The 22,038-nt window shown below is 47.7% G+C and overlaps 1 protein-coding gene across 2 annotated transcripts in view; it reads right to left on the bottom strand.

Moving 5' to 3' along the window:
• The window catches only part of GSAP (gamma-secretase activating protein), a 2,819,616-nt gene that overhangs the window by 1,500,851 nt on the left and 1,296,727 nt on the right, over positions 1–22,038 (bottom strand). For both annotated transcript variants that reach the window (XM_069628052.1, XM_069628053.1), the window contains exon 17: positions 9,262–9,331. In XM_069628052.1, coding sequence (XP_069484153.1) covers positions 9,262–9,331 — 70 coding nt within the window. The remainder of the gene's footprint in view (positions 1–9,261; positions 9,332–22,038) is intronic.

The raw sequence follows: 22,038 nt of genomic DNA, 5'->3' as shown, positions 1-22,038 counted from the left end.
TGTGTTGAATGGGCTATGGGGTCTTTTACTCCATAGGGCCGCATGTATTTTTGTGATGTGGGTTACACAGCACCCTCTGTGCCGTGACCCAGGGGTGTCCTAAGGACTCCCCAACATAGACTCCATACCCTGGGACTGACTACTGTCTCCCAGGGCATGTAAAGTCACCAAAGACTTTGCTAGTCTTGAATCCTGAACAGAACCAGTACAAACCATCATATTGTGGACGTACTGGCTGGGGCAATTCGATTGCCCCAGGGTCTGTTAGTCGAGGGGGCACGTCTCCGTCCCCCCTGATCGAGTTTTGGCTGGTGGCAGTGGAAACTACTTTTTATATTCGACCGCGAATATTTCCCTATGGGATTTCCCATTGTTTTAGGCTAACACATTTAATTATTTATTTACGGTAGCCTTAAACATACCGCCGGTTTATATATTTATTTTTATAACTCCGGTTGGGATTTTTTGCCAAAACTTGATTCTAAAATGGCGTTGGTGTTCGCCTCTGTAACTCTGACCCAAAGTGGAGCCCTTTGTTCCACTTTTGGCGGGCTTCTCCACAGAAGCCCTCCAAAGTGGTGCCACTCTGTCTGGGGTACTTAGGAGGGGTGGAGGGGGATTTAGGCACCCTGGACTGAGTTACCTTGGTAACTCAAGTCGCACTCCGTCCTGATTGGCCCAAGTGGTGAGCCGGCCGGCTCACCACTTAGCATGTTTGAGTGACAGCTAGGCTGGGTGAATGGGGGTTTGCTGCATAAAAGCAGGGCTTTGGGGACTGGAACTTCAGAAGTCGCCACAGGACCAAGAATCCGACGAGGGAAGAGCTGAGCCGACCTGCTTCGACGACACCACCCGGTGGAGCCCTGCTGAACCGTCTCACCACTTTTCCCGACGACCGAGGAGAACTCTTAACGGAGTGGCTCCTTCCCTTGACTGGTGGGGACAACCAGTTTTCGCCTTCTTTTCGCTTCTCGAGGTATCTCGTGGCCGCCTTGCCAGTGCCAAGCACCCCGGCAACCGGAACCGCACCACTTTTACCCCAACCACGAAAGTCGGTACAACCCTTTAACCGGAGGACTCCGCGGCTGGTTTCTTCCCGGGCAGTGCAACGACCTTCTTCTTCTGCTCTTCAGCGAGAACTTCTTCTCCCCTGACCGACGTCGAGCCTTGCTGCCACTGCCTGGAACAACTGCCACCGCTGGAGGATCCTTTCCGCTTAAGGTACCGTGTTCCGCCTGGCTTCCCTTGCTACCGACTGTACGGGGTAGATTTAGCCCCCGGCTTTCGAACCTGGGAGTGCCTGGGACACCCTGGCTAAACTTTTTAAGCCACTCTAAACTCTTTCTAACTCTTTGCAAGACTTTGAATCCTTAACAACAGTGTGATCTTGGGCACATTTTCGCTCCGGCTACTCTAAGAGTGGGCCCTGCCTAGTGACTTTTGCTCACCTGAGACTTTGTGCTTCTTTGAGTCTATTGCAAGTGTTCTGGACCTTAGAGTGGTGTGTTTAACCCATTCCTGTTTCTTTTTACCCCTTTCTTGAACCTACTAGAGTGTCATCTAACGTTAAGCGCTCACCTCTGTTTTAATTATGTGGTGTTAACTTAGAGTTGTCTAGATAGGAGTAAGGGTTGGAACTGCTTTCATTATAACTGTGTTTGAAGTGTTTTTACTATATTTTGCTAGAGTGATTTCAACTTATGTGTGTTTTATAAATAAATAACTATATACTTTTGAAACCAAGCTCTGGTCAGTGTTTGCTTGTGCTATTGTGTCTGAGTACATATTGTGTATACTTTGCATACTGCCTAACTCTTCTTGAGGGAGGTCTGACTGCTCAGCCACAGCTACCAGGTAAATCTGGGTGGTGCGGACTGCTACCAAGTGGGTTTACTGCTATACCTGTAGTCTTAAATCTTTTGCAGTGTTCCCCAAGGGAACTGCACAGGTTTCTGCCTAACACTGGTGTACAGCGGTGGGATTTGTATTGAGTATACATTTTATTGTGCTTTAGATACATTAGTGCAACTAACCACAAAGCTTAGCACTGTAAAAGTAATCCTCTAACATGTCAGTTATAGAAAGCTATAGTCAAGAGTCCCTTGCAGCCAAAACTGCTGATTGTTTAAGAGTGCTCTGTAAACATAAGGATCTCCTGACTAAGGGCAAGAAAATGGAGCTGATTGAAAGATTGTTGGCTAACCAAAGTCTGGGTGATGGTTCAGAGGAACCTACCACTCCAGCAACTGTAGATGACAGTATTGAAGTTAACATGGAGCAAAATGTTGATGATTCTGAGGAAAAGTCAGAAGAGGAGGGTGAGGCTGTTGTAACTGTCCCCCCTAGGCCTCTGCCTACTCTACCTGCTGTACCTACTGGACCTTTACCAGGTCCCACATTTAGTCCTCAGTACTTTGAACTGGAGAAAATGAAGCTAGAATTGGAGTATAAGAAACTTAATGCTCAAACTGACAAAGAACTAAGGCTAAGGGAAATGGAGCTCAAGTATGACTTAGAAATGAAGAAATTATCTGTTGAGAATGTTTCTCTCTCTGGCTCCTCTAGAAGTTCCAGTCCTAAAAGACCCCGGATGCCTAAAGAATTGATTGGTATGTATGAGCCTAAGTTGGATGTGTTGGATTGGTTGTCTCTGTTTGAATATAATCATGGGCTCCAGAACATCACAGGAAATGACTTACTCACCTGGTTGTTCTCTAGGCTTCCCCCTGTTGCAACTGATGTGGTAATGGAGATGGGGGAGGAGGATAGGAAGGACTATGAATGTGTGAAACTAGCTTTGATAGCTAGGTTTGGGAAGACCCCTTCCCAGTATCTTAAGAGGTTTAGGAACCTCAAAAAGCATGATGGTACCCCTTGGGCTACCTGGGTGAGTGAATGTTTGAAAAACTTAGAGGGATGGATTAAGGGTTACAAGGTGAACACTTATGAAGGTATGAAGAATTTGTTTATGTTGGAGGCTATTTATGATGCCTGCTCTCCTGAGCTCAGACAACACTTGGCTGATTCCAGGGAATTGGATTCCCGGAAACTAGCTAAGGCTGCTGACTTGTGGGTTGCCAACAGGGCCACTCACAAGGATTCTGGGGTAACTCAGAAGAAGGATGGGGAGAAACAGTCTAAAAAGGACTCCAAAGAGAATTCTAATACTACAAATTCCAAAGAGGGCCCCAAACAAAACTATAAGGGTAAGCCACAAGGGAAACCAAATCAGGTTAGTGTACCTCCTGGTCCCAGACCAGAAGGAGGTCAGAACAAGCCTCCATTCCAGCGAGCCTTTGGCTCATGCTTTGTTTGTAAGGCTACTGACCATGTGAAAGGAGATCCCAGATGTAAGGGTAAACCTTCAGGGGTCCAGCTTGCCTCCTTAGCCTTCGCTCCAGAAGAGGAAGTACATATGGCAAGTGGAAACTTTCTATTACTAGCTGATGAACCCACTGGAGTCTCAGCTAGTGTTTCTTTAGTCTCTCTGGGGTTGTGGGAACAACAGAATTTAGATGTCTATAACTCTATCCCAGATAATACTAAAGAGTATTATAAGGACAGTGTCCAGGTGAATGGTCAGGAGACCCCTGCCATTAGGGACACTGGAGCCAGCATAACTGTGGTGGATGAATCGTTTTTCAAGGCAGAGGATGTTGCTAAGGCACCCAAATGCCTCACCAAGTTAGCTGGTGGGCCTGTGCAGATGTGTCCCCAGTTACCAGTTCTCATCCAATGTAATGATATGGCTGTAAAAATACCTGTCAGTGTACAATGTGAGGTGCCAGGTAGGGTTCTGTTGGGTAATGACCTCAAAGCTCTTGGAGTTGTATCTCATACCCCCAGACCTCCTAGCAAACGGTTCCAGGAACTCACCAAACCTGCAAGAGAGAAAACCCTGAGAGGGTTATCTCAGGAGATGATGACAGAAATCACTCCTCTCCCACTGGAGCAACTTACTGCAGTAACTACCAGATCAGGAGCAAAGGGGCAACCCAAGACTCCTAGGAAAAAGCCAGCAGCAAGCACTCCAGTGCTTCCAACAAGGACTTCCCCTAGGTTGTCCAAAGTTACACCTGTAACTCCACCTCCAGCTGAGGCTGAGAGGGAGGTACAACCCTGTGTGGTTGAGCTAGACTCTGAGGAAGAGCTAGAAGGAGGCCCCAACCTTATTGGAGATTTGGACCCTGAGGACCATCCTGAGCTGCAGTCTTTACTGGCAGAAGGTGGGCCTAGCAGGGCAGCTTTTCGTAAGGGGCAAAGAGAATGTCCAACTCTGGAAGGTCTCCGCCACCAGGCAGCTTCTCAAGCTGATGGGCAAGAGCCTGGGAAGTATAGGTTGCACTGGGAAGACGGCCTCTTCTACAGTGAACCCACTGAGTCTGAACCTGGAGACTACAAACGCCTTGTAGTCCCACAAGAGAACAGACAACAGTTCTTACAACTAGCCCATGAGATACCTTTGGCTGGTCACTTGAGTTTCAAGAAGACCAAGGAAAGGCTCTCACTCTACTTTTATTGGCCAAAGATGGGGGCTGAAGTAGATAGATATTGTAAGAGCTGCCATACCTGCCAGACTTCTGGTAAGGTTGGTTCCAAGAATGTGGCACCTTTAGTGCCTCTCCCAGTTGTGGGAGTCCCATTTGAGAGGGTAGGGATTGACATTGTTGGTCCCCTTGATCCTCCAACCTCCTCAGGCAACAGGTTTATACTGGTTGTAGTAGACCATGCTACTAGGTACCCTGAGGCAATTCCTATGAGGACTGTTACAGCTCCGGCTGTGGCTAAGGCCCTCCTTGGTATTTTTACCAGGGTTGGGTTTCCTAAGGAGGTAATCTCTGACAGGGGGTCAAACTTTATGTCCCACTACATGAAAGCCATGTGGAAAACCTGTGGAGTTACCTACAAGTTCTCAACCGCATACCACCCTCAGACCAACGGGTTGGTTGAAAGGTTTAACAGAACCATGAAGAGCATGATAGGTGCTTTAGAAGAACCCCTTAAGAAAAAGTGGGACCTTCTACTGCCATGCCTTCTCTTTGCTTATAGAGAAGTCCCTCAGGAGGGAGTAGGTTATTCTCCCTTTGAGCTTCTCTATGGCCATCCCGTCAGAGGTCCATTGGCCCTGATTAAGGAGGGATTGGAAGGTGCTCCTCCCCTCAAGCCAGTCAGAGTGACTGACTATGTGATAGGTCTCCGGAGGAGAATGTCACACATGATGGCAGAAGCAAGTGACAACTTGAAAGCTGGTCAAGCCCTGGTCAAACATTGGCACGACCAGAAGGCTAACATGGTTGAGTTTACTCAAGACCAGCTAGTTCTAGTTATGCTCCCAACAAGGCAGAGGGCCTTGCAAGACAAATGGATGGGACCCTTCAAGGTTGTGGGAAAACTTGGAGAGGTCAACTATCTGGTGGATCTGGGCAGACCCAGGGAAGCTCCTAGAGTCTTCCACACCAACCGACTAAAAGCATACATCTCCAGACCTGATGTAGGAGCCTTGCTTCTAGCTTCAGCTGCAGAGGAGGAAGAGAGTGAATCTCTCCCTGATCTCCTCAGAGGTGTGCCTTTAGATGAAAAAGTTGAAGGAGTCAATCTCTCTTCAGACCTGACACCTGAGCAACAAGAGGAGTGCAAATCTATGTTAAATCAGTTTGCCTCCCTGTTCTCACTGTCACCAGGCTTGACCCCTTGGGGCCAGCATGAGATACTCACTGGTGACTGTCTGCCAGTCAAAAGCAGAGGATACAGAATGTCAGAACATATCAGAGCCCACATCAAAGGAGAGGTCAAGAAGATGCTTGATCTCGGGGTAATAGAGCCCTCTACTAGTCCATGGTCTAGCCCAGTTGTGTTAGTACCAAAGGCAGGATCCAAAGACTTGAGATTCTGTGTGGACTATAGAGCTCTAAATGCAGTCACCAAGACTGATGCCCACCCTTTGCCCAGGACAGATGAGTTGGTGGATAAACTTGGTGCAGCCAAGTACCTCAGCACATTTGACCTGACGTCAGGCTATTGGCAAATAGCCCTGACAGACCATGCCAAGGAGAAAACTGCATTTTCAACCCCAGTTGGCTTGTACCAGTTTAAGGTCATGCCTTTTGGACTAAAAAATGCACCTGCCACATTCCAAAGGATGGTGAACCAAGTTCTGGCTGGGATGGAAGATTTCTGCATGGCATACTTGGATGACATTGCAGTCTTCAGCCACTCCTGGGAAGAACATGTGAACCACCTAGGACATGTGTTGCAGGCTCTGGAACAGGCCCATTTGACAATCAAAGCCAGTAAGTGCCAGATTGGTCAAAGTAGAGTGGTCTACCTTGGACATGAGGTAGGAGGTGGAGAAATAAGGCCTTTGCCCAGCAAGATTGAAGCTGTGCAAAATTGGACAACACCAACTACTCAAACCCAAGTGAGAGCTTTTCTAGGCCTCACTGGATATTACAGGAATTTCATTGAGAACTATGGGACCATAGCTTCTCCACTGAATGTAATCTCCTCTCCCAAATTCCCTAAAAAGGTAAAATGGAATGAGGAGTGCAATCAGGCCTTTGAAAAACTGAAGAGAGCTCTTTGCCAAGCTCCAGTATTGAGAACCCCGGACTACCACCAACCTTTCATTGTACAAACTGATGCTTCCAATGTAGGTATAGGTGCAGTTCTAAGCCAACTGGATGAGAAGGGTAGGGAGCACCCCATTTGCTTCATCAGTAGGAAACTGAAGGATCCTGAGACAAGGTGGGCAACTATCGAAAGAGAATGCTTTGCTATTGTGTGGGCACTGAAGAAGTTTAGGCCATACTTGTATGGTTCTACTTTTGTTATTCAGACTGACCACCAACCCTTGAGATGGTTAATGCAAATGAAAGGGGAAAATCCAAAACTATTGAGATGGTCAATCTGCCTGCAAGGGTTTGATTTCACCATTGAGCACAGGTCAGGGTGTCACCATCAAAATGCTGATGGACTCTCTAGGATGTATATCATCGACTAGAGGTATGAGGTTCATCCAGGAGTGGATTAAATCCTCCTGTCCCTTAGTCTGGGGGGGGCGAGTGTTAGGGAGAATTCTCTGTTTAGGCTGAATTTCCCTACCTAGTGAGTCCCCCAGCAGCTTTGCTGGATTTCTGGGGTTTCTTTTTTTTCTCCTGCCAAGAGTGAGACTCTTTTACCCTCACTCTTGGACATGTTGAAGTGTGTTTTCTTGGTTAACCTTGTGTTGAATGGGCTATGGGGTCTTTTACTCCATAGGGCCGCATGTATTTTTGTGATGTGGGTTACACAGCACCCTCTGTGCCGTGACCCAGGGGTGTCCCAAGGACTCCCCAACATAGACTCCATACCCTGGGACTGACTACTGTCTCCCAGGGCATGTAAAGTCACCAAAGACTTTGCTAGTCTTGAATCCTGAACAGAACCAGTACAAACCATCATATTGTGGACGTACTGGCTGGGGCAATTCGATTGCCCCAGGGTCTGTTAGTCGAGGGGGCACGTCTCCGTCCCCCCTGATCGAGTTTTGGCTGGTGGCAGTGGAAACTACTTTTTATATTCGACCGCGAATATTTCCCTATGGGATTTCCCATTGTTTTAGGCTAACACATTTAATTATTTATTTACGGTAGCCTTAAACATACCGCCGGTTTATATATTTATTTTTATAACTCCGGTTGGGATTTTTTGCCAAAACTTGATTCTAAAATGGCGTTGGTGTTCGCCTCTGTAACTCTGACCCAAAGTGGAGCCCTTTGTTCCACTTTTGGCGGGCTTCTCCACAGAAGCCCTCCAAAGTGGTGCCACTCTGTCTGGGGTACTTAGGAGGGGTGGAGGGGGATTTAGGCACCCTGGACTGAGTTACCTTGGTAACTCAAGTCGCACTCCGTCCTGATTGGCCCAAGTGGTGAGCCGGCCGGCTCACCACTTAGCATGTTTGAGTGACAGCTAGGCTGGGTGAATGGGGGTTTGCTGCATAAAAGCAGGGCTTTGGGGACTGGAACTTCAGAAGTCGCCACAGGACCAAGAATCCGACGAGGGAAGAGCTGAGCCGACCTGCTTCGACGACACCACCCGGTGGAGCCCTGCTGAACCGTCTCACCACTTTTCCCGACGACCGAGGAGAACTCTTAACGGAGTGGCTCCTTCCCTTGACTGGTGGGGACAACCAGTTTTCGCCTTCTTTTCGCTTCTCGAGGTATCTCGTGGCCGCCTTGCCAGTGCCAAGCACCCCGGCAACCGGAACCCCACCACTTTTACCCCAACCACGAAAGTCGGTACAACCCTTTAACCGGAGGACTCCGCGGCTGGTTTCTTCCCGGGCAGTGCAACGACCTTCTTCTTCTGCTCTTCAGCGAGAACTTCTTCTCCCCTGACCGACGTCGAGCCTTGCTGCCACTGCCTGGAACAACTGCCACCGCTGGAGGATCCTTTCCGCTTAAGGTACCGTGTTCCGCCTGGCTTCCCTTGCTACCGACTGTACGGGGTAGATTTAGCCCCCGGCTTTCGAACCTGGGAGTGCCTGGGACACCCTGGCTAAACTTTTTAAGCCACTCTAAACTCTTTCTAACTCTTTGCAAGACTTTGAATCCTTAACAACAGTGTGATCTTGGGCACATTTTCGCTCCGGCTACTCTAAGAGTGGGCCCTGCCTAGTGACTTTTGCTCACCTGAGACTTTGTGCTTCTTTGAGTCTATTGCAAGTGTTCTGGACCTTAGAGTGGTGTGTTTAACCCATTCCTGTTTCTTTTTACCCCTTTCTTGAACCTACTAGAGTGTCATCTAACGTTAAGCGCTCACCTCTGTTTTAATTATGTGGTGTTAACTTAGAGTTGTCTAGATAGGAGTAAGGGTTGGAACTGCTTTCATTATAACTGTGTTTGAAGTGTTTTTACTATATTTTGCTAGAGTGATTTCAACTTATGTGTGTTTTATAAATAAATAACTATATACTTTTGAAACCAAGCTCTGGTCAGTGTTTGCTTGTGCTATTGTGTCTGAGTACATATTGTGTATACTTTGCATACTGCCTAACTCTTCTTGAGGGAGGTCTGACTGCTCAGCCACAGCTACCAGGTAAATCTGGGTGGTGCGGACTGCTACCAAGTGGGTTTACTGCTATACCTGTAGTCTTAAATCTTTTGCAGTGTTCCCCAAGGGAACTGCACAGGTTTCTGCCTAACAGTGGAGTGCTAGGTAGGACTAGAACACAAAACAAAGAAAAGTAAAGCCAAATGAAGTATAACTTATTTTTTACCTTACCGATTATAAATTCCTGAATGGGATCAAAGGATTGGCACTTGGACGGACTATCACAAATCCACTGAGTAACCTACAATTAGGAAAAAAATAAATGTAGGTCAGAGCTTTGAGGTATACATTAAACTATCCTAACAGCAATAAGGGCCTCAGTTGTTGCTTCAAGTTGTTACTCATCCAGATAGCATTTGGAGGAGTAGGATTTGGGTGAGAAGCTACACAGGTACAGTATATACATACTTGTATGAATACTATAAAAAAAAACAAGCATGCCTGTTCTTGAGAATCAGCTCAAACAATTTAAAACAAATCTAAGTTTCACAATGAGATCCTACACAATGTTAACAAACAAATATGTGCAATAACATACTAGTCATCTCGGAGTAAGAAACTCTAATGGCCAAGCATGCTGCTGTACCCCCTTCTCGATCGCCTGAATTCTTTTGGATGTAGGATTTGTGAATTCCTCATGTGAACTAGTTCGGTCTTGAATTTCGGTTAGAGGACTTCAGTGCTGCTTTAAAATATCACTTTTTAGAAACAAAAGACAGGTGGCATCAACAGCAAATTGGACTTTTGAAAAAGGTAATTGATGTTTTCTTTCTTTTTTAAATAGGGTTTTCGCATAAATTAATGACAGTGTTAACAGTGGATTTAGGCTTAGGTTTTATTAAAATGATTTGAAAGGTTGCGGGAGTCTGCTTTTGTAAGTTCCTTCAGACCTTGCTTTGACCAAGTCCCCTGTATGACTCTTAGGTTAAAGGATTGTGCAACCATAGTGGCATGGTGCTGCCGCCTGCTAAGCAATGCTGTGTCCTTGCGTGGTGGGGGAGGATACCCTGGTTTGCCATACCACACAGCAGTTATATGGCGGGGTTTGGAAGCAAACTCATGACCTTCCTCATGAAGGAACCAGGATGATATAGAAGCATCTTCTATAAGTGCAAACCTCAATGGGAACACTGAACCCCAGGTCATGCCTTGTCGCTAATGTGCAATCTCTCCAACATGACCCTGGTATAGTAGGGGGTATGCTTGGTAGGAGAATGGGGGGAGCACAGATGTCAGAAAAGACCACAAGTTATTTTATGTCACAAAGCTTTTATACTGTGCCAATCACCACTGTAGTGGTTTTACGGTACCGAAAGTACAAGGAGTGAGGAAAAAGACAACGCTGGTTCACTGTGTTCTAAGATCTTCCTATTTTCAGATTCATGTTCGTGAGGGGCTAAGGAGCTGTAGGAATGGAGTGCATAGCTCTGTTTTTCCCACTCCTTCCTGCACATATGCAAACTCAAAATTCAAGTTGGCAGCAAACAAACGTAAAGGCTTTGTTTGCAGTCCAGCATTTTGTGGAGCCATGACTAATGGAGCGCCGGTAAGGCCATGCCACAGCAGAGAGTAAGAAATCATGTTCCTGTTTACAAAACCCAAACACCGGAATAGAGTTAAGCAAGCGAGACCCCAGGGACAGTGACTGTGTTGAAGGCAGAAGAAGTTAGTGGAGCTGGAGACAGGTTGCCAGAGAGTAATCCAGGTTCTATGTTCATTCATGCATTTTTTTCTGTCAAAAATGTTTTGCTGGAAAAAAATCATCAAATTTGTACTTTTATTTGACGGGGCTCTCCCCCACCAATCCCCCATCCCCTATTATTTATTCCATATACACCACCCCACCTTACCCCTTATATGCCCACCTCCATATATTTTTTTTTTATGGCAAAAAGTGCCATGAAAAAAAGGGCATTGAATGGTCGTCGTACCGGCTAGAGGGAGGTGGCCGGAGATGAGGTGTAGCTAGAGAGGATCGGGGCGAAGGAGGGAAAGCTAAAGTAGGAAAGGTGATAACTAAGGAGGATGTGGTAACAATCACTTACATCTCAGTAGTGTTATTTTTGATGACTATTCCTCCCACAGATTCCTCATCTTTGATATTTTTATCTCCAGCACGAGCTGCCATTCGGCATCAGTTCTGTTTTGCGCCATTACGTTCTGAATGTGACATCGGAGGCAGTAGATATGGAGCCACAGGACCCTGGACCACAGGTCCAACCCATGTACCTAGCACTCAGTGGCCGCGGGACAACAGAACAAAGGCGGGGAACAAACTATCAACCAAGAAGGGCTGGTTGTGGAACGAACATCCATCACAAAGTACATTACCGAGAGACAAGTAACTTTTCTTCTAATGGATTCCTTCCTCCCACAGACTCCTCATCTTTGATAGAATCTCAGAGTGGTACATCAATCTGGAGGGAGGAGAGTGAGATGACATCAGAAATCTCTGGTGCACCACTCAGTCAAAGCAAGACTCCTGCCCTAGGAGGGAAACCATGCATTCATGTTTGGCAAACAAGTGCAGCAAGGCTCACATGGCAGCTTTACAAATGTCGAAGACAGGGTTCCCCCTCTGGAGGGCAGAGGGGGAAACCATGCCTCTGGCTAAAAAAAGTCCCAAGACCCTCAGGCACATTCTTCCTTGTTATGTTATGTAATAAAATGTATAAAGCATGGATTCGCCAGAGGCAGCTTGGCGCTAATAGTTGAATCCAAGTATGTAATGCAGGCGTACCTCTAAAGTAAAAGAGTTTTCAAAGCACACCTAAACATAAGATGATTCCCTATAATTCGGACGTCTCGTGGCAGTGCATTCAACAGCTTTGCGGGTGCTACCGAAAATGCACGTCTGCCAGTTCTAACCAGTTTGCAGCGTGGAATCACCAGCAGATAGCTGTCCAGAGAACCGAGAGTCCGGGTAGGAACATAAAGCTGAAATGTAACCCTAAGGTTTTCAGCTCCCACTCCATGTATGGCACGATGGACGACACAGAGATTTAAATTCAATGCGTTTTTTCACCGGGAGCCAGTGAAGGTTATGCAGGATAGGTGTAATATGCGTACCCCTTAGGTGAGCCAGTAGCCACCTGAGATGCTAGATTCTGAAGTCGCTTGATATGATACAGAGGTTGCGTCAAATACAAAGAATTACAATAATCCAAGCAGCTCATTACCAGGGAGGCTACCACTGGTGCATGAAGCTGTCTCGGAAGGAAGGGAAGGACTTTCCGAAAATATTTTTAGCTGCAGATGTCTCTGATAAATGGTGCCAATGTGGGCTTCCATCGAGAGAGCAGAGGACAGGTTCCGTCACTGGAGAGGGAAGGGGTCCCAACGAAAGAGGCCAAAAAGAGAGGGTGCACAGGGCAGCAGCAGACAGAGTTTCAGCCACGAGTGCCTCTGTCTTGTCCCCATTTAATCCAAGCCAGTTGGAACTCCTCCACTGTGCCACCGAAACGAGGCAACTCCTAAATTGAGATGACATATCAGTATGCAGAAAATTCAGCTGGACTAGAATCTGTGTGCCATCTCCATATGAGCAAACACCTGAAGCCCTGGGAAGGAATGAGATCAAGTAGAGGTTGCATGTATATATTAAAAAGAATAGGGGGCAAGGCTTGCCCTGTGGAACACCACAGAACAGAGTGAAAAAGAAAGATAGGGTTTGCGCCCTATCTGTCAAGAAGAAAGAAAACCATGTCCTTGCCACATCATAGGTGCAGAGGAGGATCCACCTCGAAAGGGTCCATTTAGTCAAAGGACTGCCAGCAAGCAGGACATCTTTTCTGACATCCCTCGTCTGCGAGATGTAGTAGCTGAGGGAACACACAAGGTCCAGCAGATGGAATCGCTCCTCCATATCAGAAGGGTGAGGTAGAGGAAAAAACACACGAAATTGATCTTCTGAGAGGGGTGGAAGTTCAAAATAACCTTAGGAAGGATGGTCTCACTCTCAAAGTCACCTTTTCCTTGGAATCACTAAGTGGGAAGGTATAACAGATAACACATGGAGCTCACTCATCAGTCTCTTGGAAGTGATGCATAATGTGGAACCTTATCACAAAGTGTTTCTTCCCGTTGGTAAGTGTGTTGTTCTTGTTAACCTCTTAAAGCTTTCTATTTCATCAGAAGGTGCACACTTCCTTACCTGCACAGCTGATTGCCCGTCTGCTCAGCCTCTTCTCTCCCAGTGTCGAGTCATCAGAGCAGCTGACCCACGACAGCCTCTGCAAGCAAGGTAAGCCCTATTGGGTCTTGATGGCGATTGAGTGGCGAACACAACACAATCAGATGCACAACTTGTCTTCCCCATTTCATTTGAGCACCAGTAGTATCATGCTTGAAGTACATGGGCATTTTTAACATTGTATTAGCATCCTCCAAGATGGCCGCCTCATTCACCAGAACTGCAGTGCTTGGTGAGCTCCTTGCCACACGATTCACATTGGCTGCAGCAACGGTCTTGTAGACCAAGCAGGGAAGCCGGCAGGCGAATACCAGCCCCCACCTAAGGCCCACTCTAAAGGCCTCTGTCTGAGCCTTTCAGAGCATGATGGTGCATGGGGCCCATCTCCCTGCAATCTCCTGCAACCTTTCAGCCTTAAGATTTGGTCAAAGATCTACTACCAGCCCTTGTAAGCTACCATGAGGAATGCTCTCTCCTCCTCTCTGTGACACTACCTTTGCTGACATTTTGGCATGCTCCTTCACTCCCCAATTTACTCCTACTCCAACACAGCACGAGTCATCACCACCTGTTCCACATGCCTCTGAATGCCTTCCTAGCCAAAACTTTTCTTTCGATTTCACCCATCACCTGTGCTGCCAATTTCGTTTTGTGTGTTTACAGTGCCTTGTATGCAAAATCGAATTTAGGTTCCCTTACATCTGTGCTGCCAATTTCGTGCTGTGTGTTTACAGTACCGTGTATCCAAAATCGAATTTAGGTGCCCTTACATATGAATTGTGTGCTCTGATTGCTATTCCAGTGCATCTGTTTCTTGCTTCCGTCGCCTACTAGTCCGCCTGGTGAGTCTGTACTCTTACTGTGAAGCCCCTCCTCTTTCTTCCTCCTGTCCTCCACCATTATGGCACTCACCATCTCCCCTATTTTTCTAACTGCTATACTATCAACTATCCTCCCGCTCTCACAAAATCTGGAAGAAAAAAGCTTTAAAAAGATATCCTGACCACTAACCCTGGCTTACCTATCGCAGACACCTATGTCAGTGCAATTTACAGAGATCTTTACCGATATCCTCTTCTCTGTCCCTCCTCCCGATGTATGGAGCCCTCATCTCATCTGTACTCTATCTCCTCTTACATCCTCATCCATTAATGGTGGCACTGTTAGGGAAAATTCTCATTTATGGCTCATTTCCCTCACCTAGTAAGTTCCTCAGCAGCTTTTCTGGATTTCTGGGGTTTATTTTTTCCACCTGGTAAGAGTGAGAGCCTTTTTCCCACTCTTACATGTGTTTTGCCATGTGTATTTCTACTGTATGTGTGATCTTGGGCTCTGGAGCTACACCACTCCATGAGCCCCACTTTTTGCGTGTGTTACACAGCGCCTTCAGTGCAGTGACACAGGGTTGTCTTTGAGACTTCCCACTGACTCCATTTTCTGGGGCTGACTACGGTCCCCCAGAAACATGTAAAGTTGCCATTAACTTTATATAGTCATTTAAACTACAGACGCAGTACACCCCATCTTACATGGAGTATTGGAAAGGGTTAATTCCTATCCCTTTTTGTCTGTGCCTCTGTGAGCTTTATTTTGCTCTCTTAACACTAAGACTTGGCAGTGGTACCTACCCTACCTTTTCTACCGCGATTATACTATATAAACGTGGTACTGTTTTAGGCTATTGTATTAGCCTCAAACTTGAACCCGCTTGACCAAATACGTTTTATTTCGGCTCCGGTTGGGTTTTATCGCCATTTCTTTTTGTTAAAGCCCTTCTTGTGTTTTACTTTGCGCAGCAAACCAGGTTTGCCTCCTTTGTTCGCCGACCTTTGGCGGGCTTCTGTCCAGAAGCCCTCCTTTGGCATCTGGATGTCTAGGTGGGCTGAATGTGAAGGAGGGGTTTAGTCACCCCCTGCACAGGGTCTCCTTGGAGACCCGAGTCGCACTTTGTATCGATTGGCTGAGGTGGTTGTCCGGGCCGGACAACCCCCCTGCTGAGTGAATGGGGGATTTTGGCATAAAAGGCAGGACTCTTGGGCTGGAAGTCAGTCGCCACTGGAACTGCAAGGAACTGAAGAGAAGCAGAGAAGAAGACGGCTGCTGCAACTCCCGAGTCCCGGTGAAGCCCTGCTGCAGTCCTGAGCTATCTACCCTTCAATGACAAGAGAAGATCCAGTCTGCAGTCTTCTTCCTTTGAGCCTGGTGGGATCAACCAGCTCACCTTCCACAGGCAGAGGATCCTCTTATTGGTCGAAATCGCTGCACACAGCTCTAGTGGTCCGGATAGCTATCTTAAGAGCCTCTCCAGTTTTAAAGGAGCGCACCTTTTATTCACTGTTGCTTTGCTGCTGCTGGCTTCATCCCTGGGTAGAGCAGATCGCTCGAGACGTCGTCCTTCTGGTCCCCATGAATGAAGCTTCAGGAACCGTGAGTCTGCAGGAACTACCAGGAACAACTGCCGTAGCATCAGCTCTTCTTCATACGAATAAGGTACTGTGTCCGACTTCGAGGAACTAGGGTGAACCCCGTTTCTCCTCACCAAAGGCTTGTCCTCATCTTCCTTCCCTCTTATAACTTTAGCTTCCTATTTTGACAATATCTAAGTATTCCTGGCAATCTCGAATCGTGAACTGCTCTAACCTAGTGATCCTCGACAACAGGACCCCTGTCCTATTGACACTGGCGCAGGCCTATTGACTTTTATCTACGTTTTAGAAAGTGTCTCTTGATTCTATCTGACTTGACAAAACTATTGCCTATGATTTTTATCACCAACTCTCTTGTGTTAATTCATGTGCTAAGTGTGTTTGACTACGGTAACATTTCTTCTCGCGGGTACGCTTCTCTTTCGTAAGACCGAACTGTCATTACTGTCAAAAGGTGATCGCGTAACAATCCCCGGTAACTTCTTTTGTTTCACAACACCGGTCTGTCAAATCCAAAGTTACTTACCTTGAATTGTTCTGCACAAGGGGAATTGGTCGTGTGTAGTGTATTTGAAGTGTGGTTTTAATTTAATAGTAGTGAAGTTTTTGTGAACAGAAGGTCTAAAAATAAATGTACTTTTACTTTTTAACCAAAAACCTTGAGTCAGTGTTTGAGTCACAGTAATTGTAGTCCTTTGTGTAATCTCTACTACTGGTCATTTGCTCTTGAGATAAGTCTGGCTGACCGCTACTGCTACCACTCTAACTGTGTAGTACAGGCTTGTACCAAAGGTGAGATTGTACTGCCACCTGTAGTCTTAATCTTGTGTAGTGGTCCCCAAGGGCACTGCCCAGGATTCTGCCTAACAGACACTAAATGGGTAGTCCTCTTGGCGGGCTTTGCATCATCCAGCTGTATCATTAATGTCTATCACACAGGCACTATCCTGGTTCAGGGTCCTCAACCCAACCTCCTCCTCTTTGACCAACGCCTGCCGTCCCTCATTAACTTCCTCTCCACTCCTGCTACTCCTTATTCCACTCTCTCTGCCCACCCTGCTCACCCTCCGACTGGTGTACCACGCCACTGAATCCTTCCTCAGAAAACCTTCAAAGGTGGAGACCTCTTGCATCTAGCCACAATGAATGCTCGTTCTCTGCTGACGTCTGCCTCCTTCTTGAAGACCTTGACCTCGATATCCTTTCTCTTACCGAGACGTGGTTCAAGGCAGGCTCAGTCACTGCTTTTGACTCGCTTCTCCCTGATGGCTATAAGATCATCTCCATGCCTCACCCTAACCATGCAGGCGGTGGGGTTGCTCTTATCTTCCCTGAGTGGGTGCCTTCTTCCCTCATACCCATCCAGCCTTACTCTTCCATCGACAGCCTGCTCCTCTCTGACCATTGCCACCATCTACAGGCAACCTGGATCTACCACCCTATTCTTCTTTGAATTGGATGATTACTCCTCCTATCTCCTTACAACCACCACTAAACTCCTCATTGGCAGTTTTAGCATCGAGCTTGACTCCTCAATCACAGCAACCACTCTCTTCAATGACCTCTGCACCTCACTCTCCCTCTCCATTCCCCCTTCTGGTCCTTCCCACTCCCCTGGACACACTCTTGATGCCTTCATCCACACTAACCTTTTGCTCTCCTCCCCACTGATCACCCCACTCTCCTGGTGAGACCACTCACTCCTCTCACCTGAGTCCTCTAGGCCCTCTGACCGCGCCCCCAGCCATGCCGACCTCGTTCATGAACATTCGTCGATGAAACTAGTATCAGCTGCTGCCTTCACATCTATCTGCATCCCCCCTCTCTCCCCACAATAGACTCTGCCTCTGATCTCAGCAACCTCCATCTTGCCATTACTATTACCCTCGACATTCTTGGCCCAGTCAAGAGGATCCGCCTGAAACTTGTCTCTAATAACACCTGATACGACTCTGAACCTGCACCCTTGAAATCCAAGTGCAGAGCTCCAGAACGGAAGTGGCAGAGCTCAGGCTCACCCTCTGACAAACTGGCCTGTCGCCTGCTTCAAAGGCAATACAGACTGTCCATTTGCACCAAGAAAAGGGCCTACATCCAGGCTCGCGTCTCTGGTGCATCCAACAAAATGGCTGAACTCCTTAAAATCTGCAGGGAACTAGCCAACCCCTCTACAGTCTCCTCCTCACCTCTTCCCTCAAAGGCCCTCTGCAACGTACTGGCCACACACTTCACTGCAAAAACTCAGGACATCCTGAGCACCCTTGCATCCCTCTCCTCCGCCTCTCTCTCCTCCTTCTCTCTTATCACACCTGATGAGGTCAACAGAGTTATCCGCTCTGTGAAGGTCTCCGCCAATAAGGACAATAATGGCTCCCTTGCCCCTGCACTTGCTGATTTCTGCAACCACTCTATTGCTAGTGGATCTTTCCCCTCCTCCCCTCAAGCACTACTTTATGCGCACCTCCTGAAAAAACCTTCGGCAGACCAGTTCTGTCCATCCAACTATCACCCCATATCTATAACCCCCTTCCTTGGGAAACTCTTGGAGAAGCTGGTCTTCTCCCAACTGACTCAGCACACTGAATTTATTGGTTGCCTCCACGACCATCAATCTGGATTCTGAGCATCCAGAGGCAAGGAAGCTGCTCTTCTGAACACCCGTGGAGACCTGCTTGCATCTCCTGATTCCAACTCTTCAGCTGTTCTCATTCTAGTTGATCTTTCCTCTGCATTTGACACGGTCAACCACTCCATCCTCATAAAACGGCTCCACGATACCTTAGGTTTCTGACTGGCTGACCTCTTTCCTCTGTGACCGTCCATCCCAGGTTATTCTGGGCTCTTTTAACTCCCCCACCTCCTTCTCCACCTGCAGTGTTCCCCCGGGGCTCCAAATCTTTCTCCATGGTTCTTTAACAACTACCTTGCTCCACTTGCACACCTCAATTTCACCTTTTCCCCAAACTTCCAGTGTTATGCAGATGACACACAACTCTTCTTCAAACTTCCCTTCCGATCCTCTTCTTACCTCCTCTATCATTGCTGACTGCCTATCTGCCATCCATCCTGGTGTACTTCCAATGATCTCTGCCTCAACGCCAGCAAGACTGAGATCCTTCCTATTGGGACTCCTGCTCCCTCTTTCTGTCCCTCACACTGGCCATCTTCTATGGGCTGTCCCTCTTCTACGTCTTCTGAAGCCAGAAACCTTGGAGTCATCTTCGACTCCTCCCTCTCCCTCATCCCTCACATTCAGGACCTTGCCAAGAAGTCCCACTTTCAAATCCACCTCCTCAAAGGAATTCTTCCTTTCCTCACTTTCCCCCAGAAACTCAATGTCTCTAGAGCCCTGGTTTCTTTAGGTTAGACTACTGCAATAGCCTTTTCCTTAACCTACCCTCTTCTTTTCTACGACCCCTCCAGCTAATCCACAATAGGGCTGCAAGATTTATCCTTGGCCTCTACCCTAGGGACCGCATCTCTTCAGCCCTAAAAACTCTCCACTTGCTCCCGGTTGCTGCAAGGATGAAATTAAAATCCCTCTGCATCATCCACAAGGCTGTATGGGGCCAGGGATCACGCTATCTACAACTTGCTCTCAATAAATACTCTCCCTGCAGATCTTTACGCTCCTCTGGCACCAACTCTCTGTGTGTTAAGCGCTTTGCATAACAGCGAGCTGGTGGCCGATCTCTTTCCTCAGCAGGCTCTCTCCTATGGAAAAGCCTCCCCCTTCTTCTTCGTGTTGAGCCGAATCTCCTCAAATTGAGGTAATATCCTCAAGACTTTCCTTTTCACCTCCTGCTTCCCTTCCTCCCTACTCTGCTGAATCCCACATCCCACAGTTGTTGAGATTGGTGACCATGGCCCTTATGTGTCCATCTGAGTCCTACCTTCCCACACCCAATCGTCTACAGCCTCCACCCCTCCCAGAAATTTGCCTTGGCACCCACTGGCCTATGTCACCAGAGGCTTGCACTTACTTATTTATTGGCATCTGAAAAATCCACCTAGGCCATTGCAGCTGCTCACTTCCCAGCTCTTCCCTTGTGATACACCTAGCACTTACACTCACTCCCTCATCCCCTCTGTCTCTGCACTTGCATGTTCTGAATGCTCACAAGGCCTAGTAGGTCCGCCTTTACCTTTCATTGTTATATTTGTTTTTCATTCCCATGTTCCCTCCCTGTTGCCCTGTGGGCACTTTGAAATACAATTTACTTGATGTCCAAGCGCCTTACAAATGCACAATAAACAAATAAATACATTATGGGTTGTTTAGCTTTTATCTCTCACTGTATTCCTCTACAGCGGTCGAGCTCGGAAAAAAGGGAGGAACTGAGGTAGTGACGTGGTATATATACGACGCTCGATGTCACATCCATAGTCGACGATCAAGCGTCGAGCAAGACAGATCGAGGATCGACAGCCGTGTCGAGGTCCAGTACGCCCCCTGTCGAAGAATTTTCCGAGCAGGAGAGCTAGATGAGGATATCTATCAGATGAGTTGCGGGTGAAAGGCAAGCCATTCAAACTGCATGCACAAACACCACAACAACTTGCCTAACAGTGAGGACTGTGAAAAAGCAGACTTGTTTAGGAGTCCTTTTAAAGATAGAAGTGCTGGCCAGGTACCCCTCTACAGTGCTAATCTGCAGACCTGCCCTGGCCAAAGAAAACAGAAAATCAAGAACAGAGGAAGTAGGACAGTTAAAAGGGTCCAGATCCCATTGTCAATACCAAGATGAAATTGTATGACCTTTCCAGGCCTAACTGGAGTTGGTGGCTGGCCACTGAGCTGAAAGGAGCACATCCAGGACATCGTCCAGCAAATCCCACTCCTTATATCTCAGCCTCTCAGCAGCCAAGCATGAAGGTTCAGAGTGTGAGGCTCAGATGGAGGGCCCACCCCCTCGACAGGGAGATAAGGTCCGCTCTCGACAGGAGGCTCCAGTGAGGGCAGATGGACATGTCCAAAAGGTCTGGGTACCATGTCTTCTGGGCCCAGTCCAGACAGATCAAAATCAACATGGACCAGAATACTCAAGTCTCAACAGGGACGTATATAGGAGATCAAAGTTCCAATCTCCCACCAATGAGTCCCCCCAGAGAGGAGTAAGCTTGGGGTGTAGGATCCTAGAGATCAGTGACCCCTACTGTCTAGTTTATCCTCTCTATGATAGGAGAGCCTAAAGGCAAAGACCTTAAAGAACAAACTCCTTCCTGAGATTCCTAAGGGTGTCCTGCGTTGACGATCCCACAAGAATGGCCTCAGTGATTTTCGGAATTGTGCCTGCCAGACAATCCCTTTTTCTCTCTAGCCCTCTAACTCATTTTCACTCCTTTTGCTGATCTTAACTCCCTGATCACCTTTCTCCTCCTACTCCCTTGCTTATCTTCACTTTCTTCTCACTCATTGCATACTTGCCAACCCTACCGATTTAGGCGGTAGGATACCGCTTTTTAAGCAGGCCTACCGCCTACCGATTTTTTGACACCAAATACCAATTTTTTTTACAAAAAAAAAAAAAAAAGACTTTTTTTCCACGCCAGCTCGGGGGAGTCTTTCAAGGACTTCCCCGAGCTGGCATAGCGGGAGAAGGCGCAGCATGCAGGCTTTTAATGTCAAAGGCACCCACGGCGGTGGGCTAAAAGCGCCCCTCCACCGCGGGTGCCTTTGGCCAAAGGCGCCATTAGCCCCCCACCACTCCAGCTCGGGGGAGTCTTTCAAGGACTTCCCCAAGCTGGCGTAGCGGGAGAAGGCGCAGCATGCAGGCCTTTGATGTAAAAGGCGCCCACGGCGGTGGGCTAAGGGCGCCCCTCCGCCGCGAGTGCCTTTCACAAAAGGCGCCATTAGCCCCCCATCACGTCAACTCCGGCGAGTCTTTCAAGGGCTCCCCCGAGCTGGCATGATGGCAGAAGGCGTGGAAGGCGCCTCATTGTCATTGAATGCACCCGCGGCGGCGGGCTCATTCAATGACAATGGGCTGCTGACGCGCCCAATTCCTATCATTACCACCTCGCCTGACTATTTTTGAAACTTTAAGATTCCTACAGATTTTTGGTCACAGAATGTTGCATGTATGTCATTGTAGGTTCCCTCTCTCTCTCTCTCTCTCTCTCTCTCTCGCTCTCTCTCCGCAGGCGTTTCACACCTGTCTTCTCACACTTCTCTCCTATCCCTCATTCACGGATACCTTCCACCTTTTCCTCTAGAACGCCCTCCCTTCCTCTCCATCTCTCTCTATCACCCTCCATCTACTCCACCCTCATCCAACAGTACCTCCTTCCACCCCCTACGCTCACTCTCACATGCACCCACATAATCAC

Source organism: Ambystoma mexicanum, chromosome 12 (genome assembly GCF_040938575.1).
Source record: "Ambystoma mexicanum isolate Mex_15411 chromosome 12, UKY_AmexF1_1, whole genome shotgun sequence".
NCBI lineage: Eukaryota > Metazoa > Chordata > Amphibia > Caudata > Ambystomatidae > Ambystoma > Ambystoma mexicanum.
Note: the sequence above shows the minus strand (reverse complement) of the source record. Positions and strands in the feature narration are given on the sequence as shown.